At 51.6% G+C, this 22181-nt stretch overlaps 1 protein-coding gene across 1 annotated transcript; it reads right to left on the bottom strand.

Annotated features, from left to right (window-relative positions):
• Positions 1-5046: 5046 nt before the first annotated feature.
• Positions 5047-5991, bottom strand: LOC309603199 (olfactory receptor 14A16-like; the record flags this gene model as incomplete). Its single annotated transcript, XM_082338104.1, has 1 exon — positions 5047-5991. The coding sequence occupies exon 1, from the start codon at positions 5980-5982 to the stop codon at positions 5047-5049; it is 936 nt and encodes a 311-aa protein (XP_082194230.1). The 5' UTR covers positions 5983-5991.
• Positions 5992-22181: the final 16190 nt, after the last annotated feature.

The following is a 22181-nucleotide window of genomic DNA, read 5'->3' as shown; positions in this document are numbered from 1 at the left end:
ATGGCTGTGATCCCACACCTTCGAACCTCCCCGTGGTGGTGGAACCCATCAGAACGTGACCGTGACGGTGGCCCAGCGCCTTAGAAGTTCCCCATGGTGGTGGAACCAATCAGAACATCTTCGTGGTCATGGCCTTAAAATCTCGCCGTGGTGGTGGAATGTGGCAATGAATCACGGACTCCGCGTATGAGTTTAGGTGAAGACAAGCGAAGACATGTGAAGGTGACGACAATGGCAATGACAATGGCAATGGCAATGGTGATGATAATAACACTTTATTTTTACAATCTATCCCTTTTATAATATGATCTAGTGTTCATGAGGAAGAAAAAGCCATTTCATTGGCTACTGTCTTGCGTCCACGCATCTCTTCAGCGTTACTTATTTGTTCTTCAAGCTGGTGCACACGAATTCCTGTTTCAGGGATGTATCCAATGTCATCCTTATTTTTCTGCCTTTGAGTTTCACAGGCTTGTTTGTAAGAAGCCTCAAGGCCACAGCTGCATTCCTGTGAACCTGTTTGTAACAAGCCTGAAGGGCACAGCTGCATCTCGTCTAAGTAAAACACTATCTCATTTATTCCTACACAACAGCTTTGCTCAAAGCAGGGGCAGCTGGGGCAGGTTGCCAAAAGCCATTGGGTCCAGCTGGGCTGTGAATATTTCCAAGGATGGAGACTCTCTGGGAAACTAGATCCAGTGTTTGACCTCCCTCACATTCAACAAGTGTTGTCTTGTGTTCAGATGGAATTTCATGGGGTTTAATCTTTTTTTTCTGTCACTGGGTACCACTGAGAAGAGTCTGGATCCCTCTTCTTCACTCCCTCCCATCAGGTTTTTTTTTACACTTTAATGAGATTCCCCCCAAGCCTTCTCTTCTCTAGGCTGAACAGTCCCAGCTCTCTCAGCCTGTCTTCATGTGAAAGATGCTCTGGTCCTCAGTCATCTTCATGGCCCAGAGCCAGCCTCGTTTCTGCAAGTTCTCAATTTCGTTGCACTGAGGAGCCCAGAACTGGACCCAGCACTCCAGGTATTGCCTCACCAGTGCTGAGGAGAGGGGGAAGGATCACCTGCCTCTGCCTGCTGCCCCTCCTAATGCAGCCAAGGATGCTGATTGCCTTCTATACACATTGCTGGCACATTGCTGGCTGATGTCACACTTCTTGTCCACCAGGACCTGCAGGTCCTATTCTGTAAAAGACCTTGCATTTCCCTTTGTGGAACTTCATGAGGATCTCCTCTGAACCACTTCTCCAGCCTGTTGAGGTCCCTCGGAATCCCAGTGCAACCCTCTGGTTTATCAGCCACTCCTCCCAGTATCCTGTCATCTGTTAACTCCCTGAGGGTGCCCTCGCTCTCATCCTCCAGACCAGTAAGAGATTAAACAGTATCGGCCCTAATATTGGACCCTGGGGAACACCATTAGTGACTTGCCTCCCGCTGGAGTTTGTGTTGCAGGTCACAAAAGCTGGGAGCCCAGCAAGTCAGCCAGTTTGCCATTGCCCTCACTTTCCCCTTCTCTAGTCCATTCTTGGTCTAGGAGGGTGTTATGGGAGCCTGGCTGAGCAGCTCCACAGCTCCTCCTGCTCGTCCTCCTTGAAGACAGGACTGACACACGCTTTCTTCCAGTCCTCAGAAGTCTCACCCAAAAGCCATGGGACCTTTCAAAGGTGACCAAGAGTGGCTTCACAATGACATTGGCCACATTGCTAAGCCCTCACGAGCACATCTTGTCAGCTCCCATGGCCTTGTTTATATCTGGTTTCTCTAAAGGTTCCCTAACTTGATCCTCCTCCACCAGACTTGCCCTCTGGTCTCAGGGGCCTGGGATTCCTGAAGGCCGGTCTGACCAAGAAGGCACTGGGTGCCTTGGCCCTTTCTGCATCCTCTGTCACTACAGCCCCAGCCCCATTTAGCAGCAGGCCCGTGTTTTTTCCCAGCCTTCCTTTTGCTGCTGATGTCACTGTAGAAGCTGCTCTTGTTCTTCAAATTCCTCCACAGATGCAACTTCAGGTGCGCTTTGGCTTTCCAAGCCCATTCTTGGGAAGTAATCGTTGATGGTCTCCAGAAACCGCCTGGATTGCATGTGTCCTGCCCTGTTGTCCTTCCAGCAAATATCAGGGTGGTTCAAGTCCTCATGAGGACCAGGGCCTGTGAATGTGAGGTTTCTGCCTGTTGCCTGAAGAAGGCCTCCTCTGGTGCTTCCTGCTCAGGTGCTCTGTACCGGGCACCCTCTACAACATCAGCGATGCTGGTCTGCCTGCTAATCCTGACCCATAAGCTCCCAGCTAGCTCATTACCCATCCCAAGGCAGAGCTCCATGCGTTCCTGCTGACCTCTCCGATAAAGGGCAGCTCCCTCTCCTTTCCTTCCCAAAAAGCTTGGATCCTGCCTGCATGTGCTTGAGGTCTTTGTCCCCTTGGCCATGGCAGCTGTTTGTGGTACCGATGTCTACGAGGAGACAGGTTGCTCTCATGGCACTGGGGCCTTATTGTCTCCTTGCAGCCCCTGGGAAGGCCGGCCACTGCCATACTCTTGTCCTTCACTAAGCATTGCACATCCCACATCACCCTGCCCCAGGAAGAGCCCTGTCATGGTTTAACCCCAGCCAGCACCTAAGAACCACACAGCCGCTCGCTCATTCCCCCAAGGTGGGATGGGGTAGAGAATCCGAAGAGTAAAAGGGAGAAAACTCGTGGGTTGAGATAAAGACAGTTTAATAGGGAAAGCAAAAGCCGCACGCACAAGCAGAGCAAAGCAAGGAATTCATTCACTACTTCCCATCGGCCGGCAGGAGTTCAGCCATCCCCAGGAAAGCAGGGCTCCATCACGCGTAACGGATACTAGGGAAGACAAACACCATCACACCGAACACCCCCCCCTTCCTTCTTCTTCCCCTAGCTGTATAGGCTGAGCATGACGTCATACGGTATGGAATAGCCCTTTGGCCAGTCTGTGCCCCCTCCCAGCTTCTTGTGCACCTGGCAGAGCGTGGGAAGCTGAAAAGTCCCTGACTGGTGTAAGCACTACTTGGCAACAAGTTAGCACTCCTTTAGCAACAACTAAAACATCAGTGTGTTATCAACATTATTCTCATCCTAAATCCAAAACACAGCACTCTAGGAGCTACTAGGAAGAAAATTAACTCTATCCCAGCTGAAACCAGGACACAAATACAGGGGAAGGTCAATATTTCTTCTCCCTCAATTAATATACTTCCTAGACATTCCCATTTCACGTCATGGCAGAAAGACACCATCATTTTATTAAAAGTTTTCAATCATTTCAGCTGATGAAAGTTTCAAGCAGTTCTTCCCCTTCCCAGGCAGAGCTCAGCTGTCTGCCCGTGGATCTCGAGTGACTCTTGTAGAGGCCCCGGTGTAGCTGAGGCGTTTCCCTGCGACTGGCCACTGTCACACAGGACAGGAGGTCTCCTGCAGGAGACCAGAGCCCCTCGGGAGCTGCTGAGAGAGGCCAGGCAGAGGACACCTGCACTGGCACCAGGCATCTGTGTCCCTGTAACGTAAGACATCCGTATCCCTGCAGCTACATCCCACCCCGGTTCTGAGAATCATTTATTCTTTCAAAATAGTAATTTAAAACAAAAAAGCTCATGAAATCCCCCAAAGACTGGTACATTACAAGAAAACAAAGCTAAACTAGGAGGAAATGAACACAAAGACTTAAAAAAAAAAAAAAAAAAAAAGCTGAAAATTGTATTAAAACATTTTCTTTGTTTTAGATCTTTCCTCATTTCTTCTTTGTTTCATTTTTATTGGTATTTTCTAAGCCTTTCTATCCTAATCAGGCCTGCAGCATAAAAGAAGATATTTCTATGACTTGCAGAGATCCAAATGTGTTCAAACTCCACCAAGACCCACCAAGGGCAGAGACCAGCCTCCTCTCTCCTGCACCTGCATGTCTCAGTTCCCTGCCAGGAGACAGGGCTCTACACCACACACCCACTGGAGCACGTCCCTGCCGTGCATGGTCACACAGCTCAGCTAACATTGGTGCTGTCCTCTCCTGGGCACCTTCCAGCCCAGCCCAGACCTTTCCCAGCTCTCCCCACCTCCCCTGCCCTCTCCCCAGCCCAGCCCAGCAGAGCAGCCCAGCCTGGGCTGGTCCCACGGCAGTGCCCACCGCAGGGTGCTGCAGAGCTCTGGGCACTCACCCCACAGCCCCAGCCCCTCTGAAGGGCACAGCAGCTCCTGGGGGGCAGAGAAGGGTCAGCCTCCCCATCAGCCCAGGGCTGCAGGCTCACCATGGCATGAGGAAATGGAGGTTAGTGAAGCCAAAGAGCTCCTGGTCTGGGGTCCAGGAGCTCCCCATCACAGACTGCCTCTGCCAGCTCAGTGCCAGCCCTTCTCCCCAGGCCAGAACAAGAGTCCTGGTCAGGGCACAGAGCAGCCTGCCCCGAGTGGGTGCCTGCAGAAAGAGGTTTCTCTTTCTCATGGATTTCTCCCTGCAGGCATGGAAATGCTCCCTTGCTCTTCTCCCTGGACATCCCTTTCCCCAGGTGGGCATGTCCAGGCTGGCCTGGCCAGCCTGTCTTGGTTCCCACCCCGTGCTCTCCACAGCGCCCTGAGCTGGCAGTGCTGCTCTGAAAAGGGCAGATCCTGCTGTGGTCCATGGCCATGGCTCTAGGGAAGCAGCAGCCGTGGTGTGAAGGTGGCAGAAAGGATCTGTCCACTGAGGCAGCAAGGGGCAGCCCCAAGATCCACATGTGCCTGCTCCTCCATGTGGCAGCTGGACCTGTGGCTCCTTGGCCCCTCCTGGATGCTGGGGCTGCACCCCCAGCTCCAGAGGAGATGTAAGAGATGGGAGGAGAGACAAATAATTTGCAGCTGCATTCTTTATTGTGTTTACCTGCACAGGGAGGCTGGTTCCATATGCACATGAAGTCTTTCAGGTCAGAAAACACTGGTAGGGGGGTACAAATAATAATATTTACATGGAAGTCCTATAAGAAGTATAATAAAAAAAGAGAAAACAGGACAGATAAGATCAAAAGAACATCCAAGCTTTTCCTGAGGATGATGAACAATTACTGAAGCTGCGGAAGTCTGTGTTCAAATGGTTTCCACAGGGCCTCCTGGATATCTTTGTTCCTCATGCTGTAGATGACAGGGTTCACTGCTGGAGGCACCACAGTGTACAGCACTGCCACCACCAGATCCAGGGATGAGGAGGAGATGGAGGGGGGCTTCAGGTGGGCAAACATTACAGTGCTGAGGAAAAGGGAAACCACAGCCAGGTGGGGGAGGCACGTGGAAAAGGCTTTGTGCTGTCCCTGCTCAGAAGGGATCCTCAGCACGGCCCTGAAGATCTGCACATAGGACACCACAAGGAAAACAAAACAACCAAAGAATAAAAAGGCACTAACCACAATTAGCCCAACTTCCCTGAGGTAGGCATGTGAGCAGGAGAGCTTGAGGATCTGGGGGATTTCACAGAAGAACTGGTCCAGGACATTGCCTTGGCAGAGGGGTAGGGAAAATGTATTGGCAGTGTGCAGGACAGCATTGAGAAACCCAGTGCCCCAGGCAGCTGCTGCCATGTGGACACAAGCTCTGCTGCCCAGGAGGGTCCCGTAGTGCAGGGGTTTGCAGATGGCCACATAGCGGTCATAGGCCATGACAGTGAGAAGACAGAATTCTCCTCCAATGAAGAAGACAAAGAAAAAGAGCTGTGCAGCACATCCCAAGTAGGAGATGGCCGTGATGTCCCACAGGGAATTGGCCATGGCTGTGGGGACAGTGGTGGAGATGGAGGCCAGGTCTATGAGGGAGAGGTTGAGGAGGAAGAAGTACATGGGGGTGTGGAGGCGGTGGTCACAGGCTACGGCGGTGATGATGAGGCCGTTGCCCAGGAGGGCAGCCAGGTAGATGGCCAGGAAGAGCCAGAAGTGCAAGAGCTGCAGCTCCCGTGTGTCTGCGAATGCCAGGAGGAGGAACTGGGTGATGGAGCTGCTGTTGGACATCTGCTGCTTCTGGGCATGGATACTGCCAAAGGACATAAAACAAAAAAATTTAGAGAAGATTCTCTGAGCAAAATTTCATTCGTTCACTGTGAAATACCTAAAGGTGCTTTTCTTTCCTGGGGGACTCTTACACAGCTCCAAAGCTTCAGCTGTGGTTTGTGCTGGCTGAGTGTGCTGTGCAGAGCCGTGCCCTCTCCCCAGGGGCTCCTGAAGGGTCAGCCCTGCTTTCCAGCAATGACCCATGGAGGCAGCAACAGCCCAGGGTGTTTGGAGGGAGGCTTCCTGGGGAGGAGTTCCCTGTGCTGCACTAGAGCGGAGGGCAAAAAGCCCAGAAGGACGCTTTCTTCCCCAGAGGAAGGTGGGAGATGAGGTGCAGCAAATGGGTCTCGGTACACTGTGTTTTAGTATTCAGATACCCCCATCCCACTCGGGAAATGGTCTTGGAAAGGGTCAAATTCCCCCGTTGCCCCATTGCTCTCAGTGCAAACCTCCGTCAGTGCTCCCATGCAGGAGGGCTGCTCTGTCCATCAGCCTGGTGCCCAGCTGCTCTGGGCTTGCACCGCTCTCAGCTGCAGGACGACTGCACCCAGAGGTTGCTCTGCAAAAGACACTGGCCTGTCCTGGGAGCAGAGGGGTGCTGTGCCAGGTGCAGAGTTCAAAACACCTCTCCTTTCCAGCACAGCTCTGCAGAGTATGAGGAAGAGGACAGGGCAAGGATGCTGATTGGCATGGGCAGATCGGGTGCTCTCAGACATCTCCAGGGTCCTGCAGGAGAGCTGTGCCCTTCTGGAGGGATGCTCACAGCCCCGCAGGACTCCCTGTCCAGCAGAATCCGGTGTCTTAAGGTGCTGTCTGCTGAGGGACGCAGTGCCTCATTGCCCAAGCACTGAGTGCAGTGTCTGGAGCCTGGCAAATGAAGAGAGGGCTTGGGCACCTTGGTCCCATGGAAACACCTCCAGGGCAGCGCCCTCCAGGTCAGGGCCAGAGCAGGCACTCCACACCCCCACCCCTTGCCCCACACCACCACCGTTCCTGCCAGGGACCCCACGAGCAGGAAGAAGAGCAGCACAAGCAGGTGGAGGACCAAAGCAGAACTCTGTGACTCTCCTCCTAAGGGAAGCAAGGAGAGGAGAGGCGGCCGGGCACTCAGGAAAGCCTTCTCCTTACCCAGCAGAGCACAGCACCTCCCAGTTAGCAAAAGCCCCGGGCAGTCACTCGCAGCCCCTTTGCCCTGCAGAGGGAAGCGGCCACGTGTCAGGAGAGATGCCCCTCTGCTGTGCCAGAGCTCTGGCTGCACAGGAGGCAACTCCTGCCCTGGACCACACGGCCTTGAGGGCAGAGGCTGTGCTGGGTGGGAGACGAGAGCAGGGGTCTTGCGCAGAGGCAGGTGTCTGCATTGGAGGGGATGACAGGGAGCTTCCCAACTTCTCCCTCCCATGGCATTTGGGGTTGGAGGTTCCTAGAGCTCTCGGCCCATGTCTCTGCTGCCTGGAGCTATCCCTGCCGGGAACTGTTGCTCTGCCCTCCAGTTTTTCCCTGTCAGGGATCACAGACCCCATCACCCACTCCTGTCTGCTCAGCTCTGACCTGAAGAAACCTCCCCGTTCCAGGCACTCTCTAGAGGTACTCCCCGCTTGCAGGCAGGAAGGAGCAGGTCAGAGAAACCCTGCTGAGGACAGCAAAGGAGATGCTGGTGCTCTCTGGAGGGAGAGGAGTGGATGGAAGCAGTTGCCTTGGCTCCTACCAGACCTCCTGATCTCTCAGGGTGGCAGCTCAGGACTCTCAGGCTCCCTCGCCAAACGCAGCAGCGCCTTTTCCCCTTTTCCTGAAACAGCAGGAAACTGAAAGCACAGCCTCAGGAAAGCTCTTTAGCTGTAAGGGATCCCCTGCCTTGCTCTTCCTCTGCAAAAGTCCCCTCTGAAATGCCCTGGGCAGCTCTGGCTGCACCCCCTGCCTTCACCCCTTCCCCCTGGTCTAACATGAGCCCCTGGGCTGGGAGGCCTCCTCACAGACCCTGCAGGCTGGAGCCTATGAACGCTTTCGGAGACCCTTCCCGCAAGGGCAGCTGCATTGCCCTGCACCAAGAGACTTACCGTGGCAAGGGCTGCAAAGGTTTCTTCCCTTGCAGCTCCCCTCTCTCCTCCCACTCCAGCCTGCCTTTAATCGCGCTCTGCCCTGCTCCTTTGCCCAGAGCCCTGCTGCTTCTCTTGGCAGAGGAGTTGCTCCTTGGCAGAGCTGTCTCTCTGCACTGCTGCCTGCTTACCAGGAGCTCCCTCCACCCCAGGAGCCTGTCTCAGCCCCGGAGGAGGGGACCTGCCCAAGACATCACTTTCTCTGCCCCCCACCCCACTCGGCGCTCCCTCCAGGGGTCCCTGGGGCTCTCCAGGAACCTGCTTGAAGTAATGTCCTTTCTCCTCTACAAGACACAGTTAGGTTTGCGAATCCCCCTTCCTTGGCCCATCATGAGACAGGACACCTGGAGACTGCCAGGGAGGCATCTCCTTTAGCCATGCTGAGGGAAGGCAATCAGCTGAGTCAGTGGAGGCATCTCATGCTGGATTTGTAGTGCTGGGGCTGGAAGGGACCTCAGCTCCCTCCCATGCCTGCCACAAACCCCCAGGAGGTGGGATTTCCCTTGCTTCTGTCATGGCGTCTGTTAGAAATAGGCACCTGCACTCCTTTTCTATGGTCCCATGATCAGAGATGGAGACCAGGAGTTCACATACAAATGCCTGGTGACATTTGAGGTGCCAGATGTAGTCCACGATAATGGAGCAGTACTGAGAGGCTGGGAAAAATTTGGGGGCATCATCCTGCAGCCTGGTGAGGATGCCAGCTGAAATGATGGCAGATGCCCACATTTAGGACATCACCACCCGTCCCTCCTCAGGCTGTTCAGGGCCGCCCATAGAGGTGTTCAGCTGAGCAAATGCAGTTCTGTGCCCAAGGGAGAGTGAAGTCTCTCTCTTTCTCCCCTCCTTTAGCTGTATTTACTAGCTCTGCACTGTCTGTAACAAGAGTTGTCTCACACATCCCCATGGAGCCCAACCTAATGCAGGGCAGCTGCTCACGGAATGGCCAAATACAGGCCTGTAGGGCTCTGTGAGACACCAAGGCTCTCCACCAAACCTGCCTGTGGCTGGAAGGGACAGCACAGCACCTGCAGGAAAGCCATGTCCCCTCAGAGCGGGTGCGTGACAGACACCCCAGGCGGCATCTCCGATTCCTTCGGTGCTTGTGTGCAAGTGACTGATCCCCACCCCTGCAGTGAGGCCAGCTCTGTCCCATCTCTGTCCGGGAGATGCAAGGCACTGCATGAATTGGAAGCACATTGCACTGGGGTCTCCACTTGTGGGCCTATGTTCTCAGCTTCTTCTGATTCTCCTCTCCCCCATCCTTACTCACCCTCAAAGAGTCCAATGAATCTAGAGGTCAACAGGTTGGGTGAGCCCTTGTGGGTGAGGATCAGAGGAGAGGCCAGTTTGGGCGACATCGTGGTGGGGGATGAAGAACCTGCATTCAAGGGGAGGAGGTGGACAAGCTCCTTAAGCAACTCAAGGAAGTCTCCAGATCAGTGACCTGGGGCTCTTTCTGGGGACTTTAATGACCCTGACATTCATTGGAGGGGGAAGACAGCACTGTGAAAACAGACCAATAGGTTTCTGGAGGATGTTGGAGCAATTGCTTAGGAAAGCCACCAGCTGGACCAACATAGACGATGCTCACCTGGCTCAGGTCCTTGCAGACCATGAGGATCTGGTGAGGGATGTGAAAACCAGTGTCATCCTTGGCTGTAGTGACCCTGAAATAGGGGGGTGCAGCTCTTGAGCAGCCTGAGGAAGGAGAGGAGCAGAGTGCAGGTGTCGGACGTCAGAGGGGAAGACTTTGGCCTGTTCAGGGGGCTTTTAGTGGGGATCCTGTGGGCAGCAGTGAAGGGCAGCACAACTCAGTACAGCTGGTCTTCAATGACAGAATCGCCCACAAAGAGCACGGGTGAGTCCATAGCTGACAAGACCAGCTTGGGTCAAGAGGGAGCTCATGAGGAACTCCGTAGGTAAATGGAAGCGGAGAGGAGGTGGATGCAGACGCTCACTTGAAATGGAACAATTTAGAAATAGGCTTTAGGAAACCCACAGCTTCCCTAGAGATGACACTTGCCAGGGAGACCAGGGATACCATAATGAGCTGCTACTACGTCAGTAACAGTTACAGAAGAAACACAGATAATGCGGGCCCACTCCTGAATTCAGCGAGAGCAGATGCAGAGAGGTCTGACATGCTCTGCGTCCTCTTTGTCTCAGTCTTTCCCAGCAAGGTCTTCAAGGCCTTTGTACCTCCAGGCAGCACCCAAGGACATCCCTCATCGTCATCTTTGAAAGGTCAAGGAGATCAGGGAACTCCCTGAAGACTGACAAAAAGCAAATGATGCAAGCATCCTTCAAAAAGTCCCAGCAGATGAGCTGGGGCACTAAAGGCTGCTTAGGCTCACTTTGGTTGAGGAGTGTGTCCCTTGGCATGTCCTCTTGGATCCCAAGTTCGGACAGTGCATACTGCATGGTGGAATAAGTTGACGGGTGAAGAAATGATTGGCTGGTTTGGGTTGGAGGGACATGGTGAACTGCAAACTAAACAAATAGAAAAGTAAAAGAAATATGAAAAAATGAAGCAAAATATAATGCAGTATTGCACTTAACAGTTTTTAAAATTCCCTAGTCCCTTATACTCCCTCTTGATTTTGTTCAAATTATTTTGCCTGTGGTGGGCAGGAGGCCTGGTTTGGTTTGCGTTTGGGTTTGGCTCTGCTGCCCTGTGAGCCCTTGATGTGTTTCATCAAGAAGGACAGGCAAGCTTTGATCGCTGGGCCCCGTAAGGGAGATTCTTTTCCTCATGTTTTGCTCAGGGCTCTTCATGGAGCAGTGTGATGTGGGGGTGTGCGATGACAAGTGCAGGATGGCCCTAGGACTGCCTGAGCTCTGCGGGGGGATGAGGAGGCCTCAAGGCCATGGGGCTGTAAGGACATGGTGTCCCCTTGTGGCTCTTGGTGGCAGTGACAATATTGAGAGCTGAGAGGAGAGAGATCTTGGCTGTGTTGGGGAGGTCCCAGCCCCACCAAGGCCCTCAGTCATCCCCACCACAGGCTCTCCCATGCTGTCTCATACCCGCAGTAGTTCTCCTGCAGACTTTGGCCACCTCCCTGCTTCCCCACCTCACTTTCCAAATGTCTTTTTGTGCTCCCTGACTTTTCCTTCTGTTGTGGTTTAGCCCCAGTTGGCAACCAAGCGCCACAAAGCTGCTTGCTCACTCTTTCCCCTGCCCCGGTGAGATGTGGGAGAGAATCTGAAGAGCAAAAGGAAGAAAACTCATGGGTTGAGATAAGAACAGTTTAATAATTGAAATAAAATCACCTAAAATAATAATAATAGTAGTAATAATAATATCATCATCATCAACAACAACAATAATAATAATAATAAAAATAAATTGTAATGAAAAGGAAAACAACAAAAGAGAGGGAGAGGAAGAAAACCTAGGAAAAACAAGTGATGCAACTGCTTACCACCCACCGACCAACGCCCAGCCAGTCTCCGATCACTACCCCCTGGCCAACTCCCCCGAGCTTATACACTAAGCATGATGTCCTATGGCATGGCATAGCCCTTTGGCCAGTTTGGATCAGCCCCCCTGGCTGTGCCCCCTCCCAGCTTCTTGTGCACCTGACAGAGCAGGGGAAGCTGAAAAGTCCTTGACTGGTGTAAGCACCACATAGGAACAACTAAAACATCAGGGTGTTATCAACATTATTCTCAGACCAAATCCAAACCACAGCACTGTACCAGCTACTAGGAAGAAAATTAACTCTGTCCCAGCCGAAACCAGGCATGCAGTTGGAAGGGGTTCTGCAAGCAGGACTGACATTGCCCTCTAGAAGGAGGCCTTTTTTCACCTGTCACAAGGCACAGAGCACATCTAGGGAACATGAATGCACTCGGTGGCACACGCAGCTCCAAGTTTCGTCTTTCTGAACTTCCTTCACAATGTCTTTAAGCAACTAACAAAGAAACCAATGTTCTAGGTCTCCTAGAGAGAGGGGAGAAGAAGACCTAAAAGCTTCTCTGGAGAAAGGGCAATGAGAAAATCAGACATCACTGATGGAGCTTCCCTTCCTGCAAATGGGGAATGTCCCCAACTCTTAGACAAATCTCTTCCTCCTCTCTCTCTCTCATGACCTGCCCCAGGATTGTGGTTGGGAACACCCTCATCATTATGCTGGGGGTGGAACACTTGAACACTTGCTACAGCTCCTCCACCATGCCCCAGCTGCTGGCCAACTCCCTGACTGAGGACGGCACCATCTCTGCTCTCAGCAGGGTTAGTACTATTTGCTGCACCTTTTGCAGGGACTGATTTTTTCCTGCTGGTGGCCACTTCCTATGATCAGTACTGGGCTGTATGCCACCCACTTCTCTCTTCACAAGACCCATGAATTGGCAGGTCTGTCTCGAGTAGGCAGCTGCATCTTTACTAGGGGGATTTTTGTCATCTACAGTAATCCCTTCATTCTTGTCCCAGACACACTTCTGTGTCCCCAGTGGCATGGACCACTTCTTCTGTGATTTCACTGGAGCTGTCTTGCTGTGACACTGACTCTCGTTCTCTCTGCTTTCATAACCTGCTTTTTAGAGCCAGTCCTCCCCTTCTTGTTCACGCTGGTATCCTGTGTGTGCATCAGAGCTTCCACCCTGGGGCAGCTCTCCCATCTCCCAACGCGGGCAGGCAGGCGGCCTCCTCCACCTGCTCTTCTCCCCTATCTAGTGTCACTGTTTTCTGCAGCAACCTCATTCTTGTCTGTGTGTGCCCAGAACAACCCTCCTGAGATAGTCTGACAAAGCCCTTTTTCTACACCATCCTCAGATCCCCTCATCTATAGCCTGAGGACCAGAAAGTTTGGGGGCAGGGGAACACTGACAAAAATGCTCAGGAAAGCTGTGAGCAGCACAGAGAGCTCCTGGAAGTTTTGTGCCTACAAGAAGAAATCACTTCTGGGTCTCTTCTGAACAGACTCTGAGGAGCTGGACAGGAGTGTGCTGCATGCAAGGCACTCTTCTGGAAGTGTGGGATAGAGAAAAGGCTTTTGGCATGGGAAGGAGTAAAGAGGTGTTGGTGGAGGTGGCCAGTGTCAACACGAGAACTCTCTCAAACATCTCGGAAATGCCAGAGCTATCAGGGAGGTTCCAAGGTCCTTGGAAAAAGAAAATATCAAACCCACCTTCAAGAAGGGCAAGAAGGAGGTCTGGGAGAATTACAGGCTGGTCAGCTTCTCCTCAGTCCCTGGGAAGGTGATGGGGCAAGTCCTCCTGCAGCCATCTCCAGGTACTTGAAGGCAAAGAAAAACATTGCTGAACCTATATGGCAGGGGAAATTAGGCAATGATGTTTTGTCCCTGGACTTTGACAAGGCCTTAGACATGGTCTCCCATGATCTCCTTATAGCCAGATTGGTCATACCTGGACTGAAGAAGTAGATGATGATGTGAGTGGGAGTTATGCTGGACGATTAGGCCCCGATGTCATCAGTGGTACGGAGTCCTCCTGGCAGCCCGTCACTTTTGGCATTGCTCTGTGACCAGCACTTGGGCCAACACTGCTGAATTATCTTTGTTATCTCCCTGTATGGTGGGATGGAGCTCACCTTCAGCTCCTTTGTAGATGAGGGCAAGCTGAGGGGAGCCTTTGAGATATCTCCTCTAGGTCGCCCCATCTCGAGCAGGAGAGTCAGACAAGACAATGTTCAGGTCTCTTCCAACATGAGTTATTCGGTCATTCAACGAGTCTTTCCCTTGAAGAGCTCATTGAAGACAGAATAGGCAGAGGAAGGAGGAAAGACAGAGGGGCAGAATTAGAGAGAGAAAATGTGCCAATATAAACACAGTAGTTCCTCTGAGCAATGTTTCTCCATTTGAACCATTGGGAAGAACATTTATTTTGATAAGTGGCTGCAGAAAACTATTCACATAGCGAGAGAAAGCGTAATTGGCTTGTTAGTACATACCCTTGGTGCTGTTAATACAGAACTGTAAAAAAAATCATGAAAATTCATAAAAATGTATCAACGCTGGAAACGGAGACTTTTTCAGCTCTTCCAAAGAGTTCTTTTCTGCAGAGGTTTCACATTTATCCTAAAATCTATGTTCAGGCCTTGCTGCAGTTATCCACACAGAGGTGGTCACTGCCTCCAGGATGCCCTGGGGTAGCTGAAGCACCCGTGTGGGAAATGCGTCCCGGGAGATATGGGAGCCCTTCTGGAGCATGAGCTGGGATGCAGGCAGAGTACCTCAGGGGTGGGGGAGGGCATCACCTGCCGCCAGCACTGCTGGGGTGGCTGAGCAGGGACCTCTCCAGCACAGCAGCACATTGTGTCCCCTTGGCTGCTGGCTCTGAGGGCACTTCTGGCTGGCCAGCAGTGGGCAGACAGATACTTGAAGGTCTTGAAAGCCCTTACATTACAGTCGCAAACAAGATGAAAGCTTTGGGAAGGTCAGGGGTAGCTGGGACTGGAAGATGGTAGGTTTGGGGGAGGGAAGAGGGGCTTGGCCAAAAGAAATGAAAGATTTTGAAGAGGTAAGATGAGTTCAGGTAATGTTGATGCCTCTGCAACACTGACTGTGAAAATATTCATGTTAGGCCTTTACCCTATTTCTAACCAGCAACCTTAAGTCCTAAGCCTGCCCCTAAATGCTACCCCTCACCCTGCAAGGAATCCACTACTCCAATCCCTCATCTCAAAGTTTACCTCGAAACCAAAGTCCAAACACAGAACCCCTTACCGGTACTCCTACCCTATTGATCACCCTAATCCCTTGCCCATACCTCTAGCATTAAAATGTTGGCTTTATCCCTAGCCCTCAACCCAGCCCTAAACTAAACCCTCATCCACAAAAGTAGCCCCTACCCTAAACACTAATCAGACACCCTCAGCAGAACACCAAACCTACCCTATACACCTTTGCCTAATCCCTAACCATGAAAGGTGAGCTGTAGTCCCTAAACCCTAACCTCAACACCTAAGCTCCAAAGCCCTTATTTCCCGTGCTCTAATCCCCTCATCTTCATCCCTTTCCTAACCCTAACTTAAGCTGTTTGGCCCCTTGGGGCAGGAGGGGGATCGTGAGGTCCCAGAACAGTTGCACGGCACTGGAAGAGGAATCTCAGGTGACCTGTATCTGATCGGCTCATAGGCCACAAGGAGGAGATGGGTGGGAATGCTATGGTGAGGTCAGCTGTGCCTCAGGATCTCCTGGGCCAGCAGGAGGCACAAGGCCCTGAAGGTGGCTGTGAGGTCACTTCTGTCTCTGGAGTTGGTAGGGCAGCAGCAGGAACATGGCTGGGAATGGGACTGTGAGGTCACTTCTTTCTGCAGTAGCTGATAGCTCAGCCCTTGACTCGTGGCTGGGATACGTGCTTTGAGGCTCACATCTGCCAGGGTCTCTGCCAGACCAGCAGAAGGCACGTGGTTGGCAAGTTGATTGTGGGAATCCCTAAGTACCTGGTAGGCCCATGCAGGAAGAGGGCTTGGATAGGGGCTGTCATGTCCTTTCCACCTGAGTACCCGATGGGACAGCAGTGCCCACATGATTTGGTTGTGCCTACTGGAGAAGCTGAAAGGCCAGCAGCAGGCTTGGAAGATCCCGGTGAGGTTCCTTCTGTCCAGTCAGCTGGTGCAGCAAGTCTTGCAGACCCCATCTGTAGAAGGGTTATCCCATTTTGCTTCTGTGATCTCTTTCAGTGTTTTCATAGAAGAAAAAAATACGAGTCCTCCTTTCAGTAGAAAGCCCCAAAAGAGGGGGTTCACATGTGAATTTGTTGTTGCAGTTTTAGATAAAAGGAAGGACAAGCAGCTGGCCTAATCACTGGCACCAGGTGGGAGCTTCCTGCAGACTTCTCATTACAATCAAGTTTATCCTGCAACCCAGCAATATGCTCAGCACAACACAGCCTGAAGGCCAAGCTGTACGTGGAGCACAGCACAGGCCTGGGTCTCCTCAGATTTACCATTACATGGTTTGCTAATTCCTTGATGTACAATGGTTTCTTAGTCAGGATCCCTGAACTGCCTGAGGAAGGCTGGGAAGAGGATGAGGTGTCCTCTAGGCAGCTGGGGGAAGGGACACAATTTTAGGTAGTCACTGGGGACTTTGAAGACCGTGGACCTCTACTAGAAAGCTTTGTTTAGAGAAAAGGTGGAAGGTGATCCCTAACCCAACATGGGGAAATGCTCTCCTGGACTTGTTTTTCACAAGAAGACAAGGCAGGACTGGTGGAAGATGTGGAGGGCAGCTTTGGCTGCAGTGCGAGTGAGATGGTAGGGTAGAAAACCCTGAGGGAAGTCAGCAAGACAAATTGTAGCAGTGCTGAGCAGAGAGGAAGGATCACCTCCACCAACCCTTTGGCAGTGCTCTTCCCAACGCAGCCCAGGATGGCACTGTCAGCCTTTGCTGCAAAGGTGCAAAGCCAGGAGAAGAGAAGAGAAAGCTTTGGGGAGACCTAATAACAGCCTTCCCACATCTTCTTGGGTACCAGCAAGAAAATGGAGCCAGGCTCTTCACTGTTGTGCATGATGGGAGGATGAGGGCCAATGAGCATCAGCTGAAACAAGGGAGGAAAATCCTTCTCCCCATCAAGACACTCAAGCACTGAAGCAGATTTCCCAGAGAGCTTGTGTCATCTCCATCCTTGCAGCTTTTCAAGCCCAAAATGAATAAGCTCCTGAGCAACCTGCTCTGAGCCCATCGCTGACCCTGCTGAGAGCAGGAGGTTGGCCTAGAGATCTCTTGAGGTCCCTTCCAGCAGGAATGATTCTGTGCTTCCATCCACAACAGATCTTTCCTTTATGATGGGAGGGAAAGCACTCAGGTTCCCAGTAAGCATTGAAGTCAGACAGAAAGAGGCTTGGTCAGATGGTCTGTGGCTTTCTTGTCCCACTCCAGGCACTATTGCTCAGATGCGGGGCTGCTTGGCAGGTACCCCTCAAAGACCCTGATTATTTCCTTTGCTTCAACTTCTATTCCCTTTTTCCCTCTTTTCCCACTCACAATTTCTTCCCCTTGACCACCCCAGTACCCTCCCATGCAAGCAGCACATCTCTGTTTTCCCTTTCCTCCCTGGCCCTACTTTGGCTTCCTGTGTACCCTCATTTGGTGATTCTGAGCTTGTCATCATGGGAATTCCTGCCTTGGTCAGCAATGCCATTAAACCAGTACCTCCTTCTATTAGCTGTAGTGTCCTGCAATTCCTCATGCTGTTATCTTGTCAGAGGCACCACTAAGCTGGTGGGCCATCTGCACGTACACAGTAACAGCTGTGCCAACAGAGCTTCACTCCAGAGGCACCTTGAGAAACTCTGGGATTTGGCAACACAAACCTCAGGAAGTTTTACATGGAGAAGTTGCAAGTGCTTTTTTTGGGGCAGAATAAGCCCCAACATGAGGGCAGGCTGGGACGTGAACTGCTGCGGAGTGTCTCTGAGAAGAAGGGCCTGGGCACTAAGAGGAATGCCATAGGAGGCAGTGGTACCTGCTCACCATGAAGAAAGCCAGCTGTGTAGAGGGCTGCATTAGTTGGAGCATGGGCACCCAGAGAAGGGAGCTATCATCATCCCCCTTGTCTCAGCACTGGTGTGGCCACATCTGGAGTAGTGTGTCTGGGTGTGGGGCTCCCTGGTCTGGAGGAATGGGGAGGACCTGGAGGGGTTCTAGAGGAGATCTGGCAGGATGGGGTTTGGGGCCTGTGTGGAGAGGCTGAGGGACCTGGGCTTCTTTAGCCTGGTGAAGTGGAGGCTCAGGGCACTACAGTAGTAGCCTGTAACTGCTTGAAGGGTGTTTTCAGAGATGATGGAGCTTTTGCTTGGTAGTGGGAAGAGAAGGAAACCTCCACAAAGAGCAGCTTGGAAGGTTCAGACTGGATGTGAGAGAAAAGAAATGTCACTCAAAGTGTAGCCTTGTGGTACAAGAGGTGACCCAGAGGGAGTCTGGAGCCGCCCATGGCTTTGTGTTTCAAGGGATGGCCAGTGAGAGTAAAGAGCCATCAGTGAAGGTATAGAAATGCCAGGGTGAGAGGTAGGTGGGAAAGCAAGAAGGATGTCAGCAGCCTGAAGGGAAAGAGGTGCAGGCATGGGACAGTGTAGGACAGCCTGCAGCAGAGATGGCCAAGGGCTCTAGCAAGGCTGAAAGGCCCAACAGGACTGAGGTCTTTGTCGTCTTGCCTATAGCAGTTGCCTCTGCCATCAAGGCTGGTGAGATGGAACTTTAATTTGAGGGTCTCGGGATCTGTCCAGGGCCTGGGGGTCAGGGTTTGGCCTTTCTGCTTCATAAAACAAACCAAAGGGTTTGCTCAGCTTTACAGGCACCTGCACAGTGCCTTTGCCTACCTGCAATCATGGCCTCCAATTATCTGCTCTAACGAGTCCCTGGGGAGGCTTTGTCAGTAATGGTCCTCAGTGGGGCCCATTAATACTGCAAGGTACTTTGGGGTTGGCTTCTGACTTTGACTTCTTGAGCAGTTTGTTCAGTCTCCTCTCAGTATCTGAGGTTCATGGAATGAGCCCCAAATGCCCTAACGAGCTATTTATCTTTCTGTAATTTTCTTCAAGTCTTCAAGACTTGTATCTCTAATTGGAGCTGTTTCATAGTGTAGTTAAGGAGGAAGATTTCAAAGTGCACCTAATAAGAATTATTTTTTCTTTTAAAAGGAATACTGTATTACATTTAGTTTAGAGAGGAGGTTATAGCAGCATTCTCCAGGTGATAATGATCCAGAGGGTCTCCTCAGGAGGTCTGGACAGGTAGCAGAATCAGTCCCTTGAGGTCTGACACTGTATGGACAACCTTGCTCCTTCCCTCCCAAACCTCACCATTTCTGACATTGGCCCCCCGGGACTTGCATCACTGTTCCTTACATCAGACTTCTGCCCTGAAGTCTGCAGCTGGATGCTACAGGTCCTTTGCACCATCTCCCACCTTCTCTCCTTCAAGAACTGGCTGCACACAGGCACAGAAGAATTTTTCCTATTTGCAAGCAAAGTAAAGCATGATTGGGTTTCATAACACACTCTGTAACCATATGCTCAATTCAAGTTACCTCTAATGAGGTTGCCTTTCTACAAGGGATAATCTTATGAGAAATATTTTTATTTTTATTTTTTTATTATTTTTATTTTAGATAGGTAGATACAAAAAGAGAGAGATAACTAAAAAGTTGGCTGAAGAGACAATTAGACTACTGAAAGACAGGCCAAATTTACTCCCTGAAGCTCAAAGCAGCAGCACAGGGTACGTAGGTGGATACAAAAAGATAGACATAAAGACAATTAAAGAGCTGGCTAGGGAGAGAATTAGAGTGTTGAAAGAGAAGTAAACTTTTACTCCCTGAAGCTCAAAGCAGCTGCATAGGTGAGAGGTATCAGAATGAACAAAGAACAAGGGGAGGAGAAAACTGGAGAAAAATGGCAAGGGCCTTTGCCGAGGCAGTCGGCATCTGCAAAGATGTCTTCAGAAATGGCCATTGTATCAGGACAGGTGCAAATATATGAAAGATTAGAGAAACTGAACAGACTGTGTCACAGGCAAAATGGTGGTAATGAAGTTGCAGGGGAAGACTGATATTTCTTTTGAATCTCCCTTTTGACTTGGGATGGGCAGAGGTCTCTTGTGAGTGAGGACAAGGCAATGTTGCACCCATCTTTGAAAGGGGCCCAAGGGGCGACCCTGGGAACCCCAGGCTGTACAAGCTCACTGTGGTGAGGAGTCTGCCATCAGTTAGAGTCCTCTTGGGTGACTTCTCTGGGCACCTAAAAGAGATGAGGGTGCCCAAAAGCAGTCAGCATGGACTTACCAAGGGTAAATCCTACTTCAGGAAGGCAGTGGTGACGGTAAGGAAAGCTCTCAGGTTTCCTGTGACCCTGGAAGAAAGTCACATGTCAGTACAGTCAGAGCAGCTGCAGCTTTCTTGTCCTGCTCCAGGCTGTGTGGCTCAGATGCAGGGCTACTTGACAGGTATCCCCAAACAGCCCTGGTCACTTCCTTTGCTTCACCATTCATTTCCTTTTCATTAATTTCCCACCTCTCAAGTGCTACTCTTGAACCAGCCTTAGCCCCGCCCCTGCAAAAAGCCAACCCCTTTTCACCATTTCCCCCCTGGCGCTGCCTTTCCTCACTTTGTACCCACCTTTGCTGTTTCTGAGATGGTTATCACAGTGCTTTCTCCCTTGATTAGCAACTCCATTACACTAGTACTCTTTTCTTATCATCATTAGTGTCCTGCAGCTGCTTAAGTTATGGTCTTGTTAAAGGCACCATGACTCAGGATGGACATCAGCACATGTACCTTCAGTGCTTGACTGCTGGAGGTTCAGTCCAGAGCAACCTCGACACATCTGAGGATTTGGCTGACAGAAACCTGAAGGTTTGGAAGGAAAAGCTGGAGAACAACTGCATGCAGCAGCATGGGCAGTGACCATACCAGCTAGGGAGTGTCCTGAGGAGAAGGGCCTGCGAGTCACGATGGCTGCCATAGGAGCCCGTGGGCTTTGCATTTCAAAAGGAAAGTGGAGAGACTGGAGAGGGCCCAGAGGAGGTCTGCCAAGATGGAGTGAGGAGCCTAAAGCAGGAGGTGTGAGGAGAGTCTGAGGGAGCTGGGCCTCTCTAGCCTGCTGAAGTGGAGGCATGGGGCAACCTAATAAGAGCCTAAACCTACCTGGAGAGGTGACAGATCCAAGCTCTCTTTTTGCAGTGGCCAATGAAAGAGGCAACAGCCACAAAGTGCCTCTTGGCAGGAAAATAGGAAAGATAAAATGGACTAGGATGAGCATTTCTGTGATCTCCACCTTTGGAAGTCGTCTTTGCTCCACAAAGTCACAGCCAGCCTGGAGGCTGGACTAGAGTCCCCCTGCAGGCTCTTTCCCACCAACTCTTCCAGGAGTCTGGGCACTGACCATGTGCCCTAGGAGAAAAGATTAAGGTGGAGGTGAGGGCCTCTACATCATGTGCTGACAGGACAATTTAGGTTGGAAGGGCGCTCAGGTGGTCTGTAATCCAATTCTCAGCTCCAAGAAGGGCCAGCTCTGAGGTCAGACCAGGTTCTTCAGTAAATAGCATCCAGGGAAAGGTTTACACATCTAGGCCACCATTACAGAAATAGAGACGAGATCTTTGGCCAGCTCCCTGAACAGCTCCCATCAGTACGCCATGCCTCCTGAGATTCCTGGGAACATCCACCTTCTTGTCCAGAGGAGTGGCTTCCTTAGGCAAGTGTCCTGGCATATCTCCAGAGCATGGGGTGCTTTAGGCTGGAAACAGAATTGAAAGCAAGCCTCTGACTTGGGTACTATCAACTTCATGGCTAAAGGAGAGGGAGATGGAGGGATCTCAGCATTTCCAGCTTCCTGCAGATTTAAGGCCTCAGAGAAAGGAGGTGAAGACAACAGTTTCGAACTAGCAGGTAGAGGCCCCAGGTGAGGTTGGTCATGGCCATGAGGCCTATGGATGCTCTCAGGGCCCTGACATGGGATCCCATGGGATCCCACCTGCCCGTGCCCTCAACAGAACAAGTTCTCACTCCCTGATGTGCAGGGTCTGCTCTCTGCTCCTCTCCTTCCCCATTTCCCTGGGAATCTGGGAGACAACCATTTCTTGGTCACTACAGCCAAGGCTGATGTTGGTCTTCACATCCCTGACGAGCCCTTCCTCTTTTGGGAATATGAGGTCCAGGTGAGCATCAGACTGGATGGCTCAGTTAGAAGCAGGAAGGGGGTTTGCAAGAAGGACAAAGTGCTGCTGAGAAAGTCGCTGGGGGAGGACAGCGTGTGACCCAGCCACACTGTGGACATCATGCTGGTGGCGGACCAGCAAGGTACCAGCTCTGCAGAGAAGGACTTTGAGATCCTGGAGGACAACAAGCTGAGCATGAGCTTGCATTGCACCCTTGCAACAAAGGCCAACAGCCTCCTGGGCTGCATTAGGAAAAGCCTTGCTGGCAGATGGAGGGAGGTGACCCTTCCCCTCCACTCAGCCCTGGGGAGGCCCCATCTGGAGTGCTGTGTCCAGTGCTGGGCTCCTCACTACAATAAAGTTCTTGACCTACGAAAGCAAGTCCAGCAAAGGGCCACAAAGCTGTTTTAAGGGACTGCAGCATCTTTCATAGGAGGAA

Source organism: Platalea leucorodia (assembly GCF_965183815.1).
Source record: "Platalea leucorodia genome assembly, contig: HAP1_HAP1_SCAFFOLD_24, whole genome shotgun sequence".
NCBI classification, from domain to species: Eukaryota; Metazoa; Chordata; class Aves; order Pelecaniformes; family Threskiornithidae; genus Platalea; species Platalea leucorodia.
The sequence above is the reverse complement of the archived record's forward strand: the minus strand, read 5'-3'. Positions and strand labels throughout refer to the sequence as shown.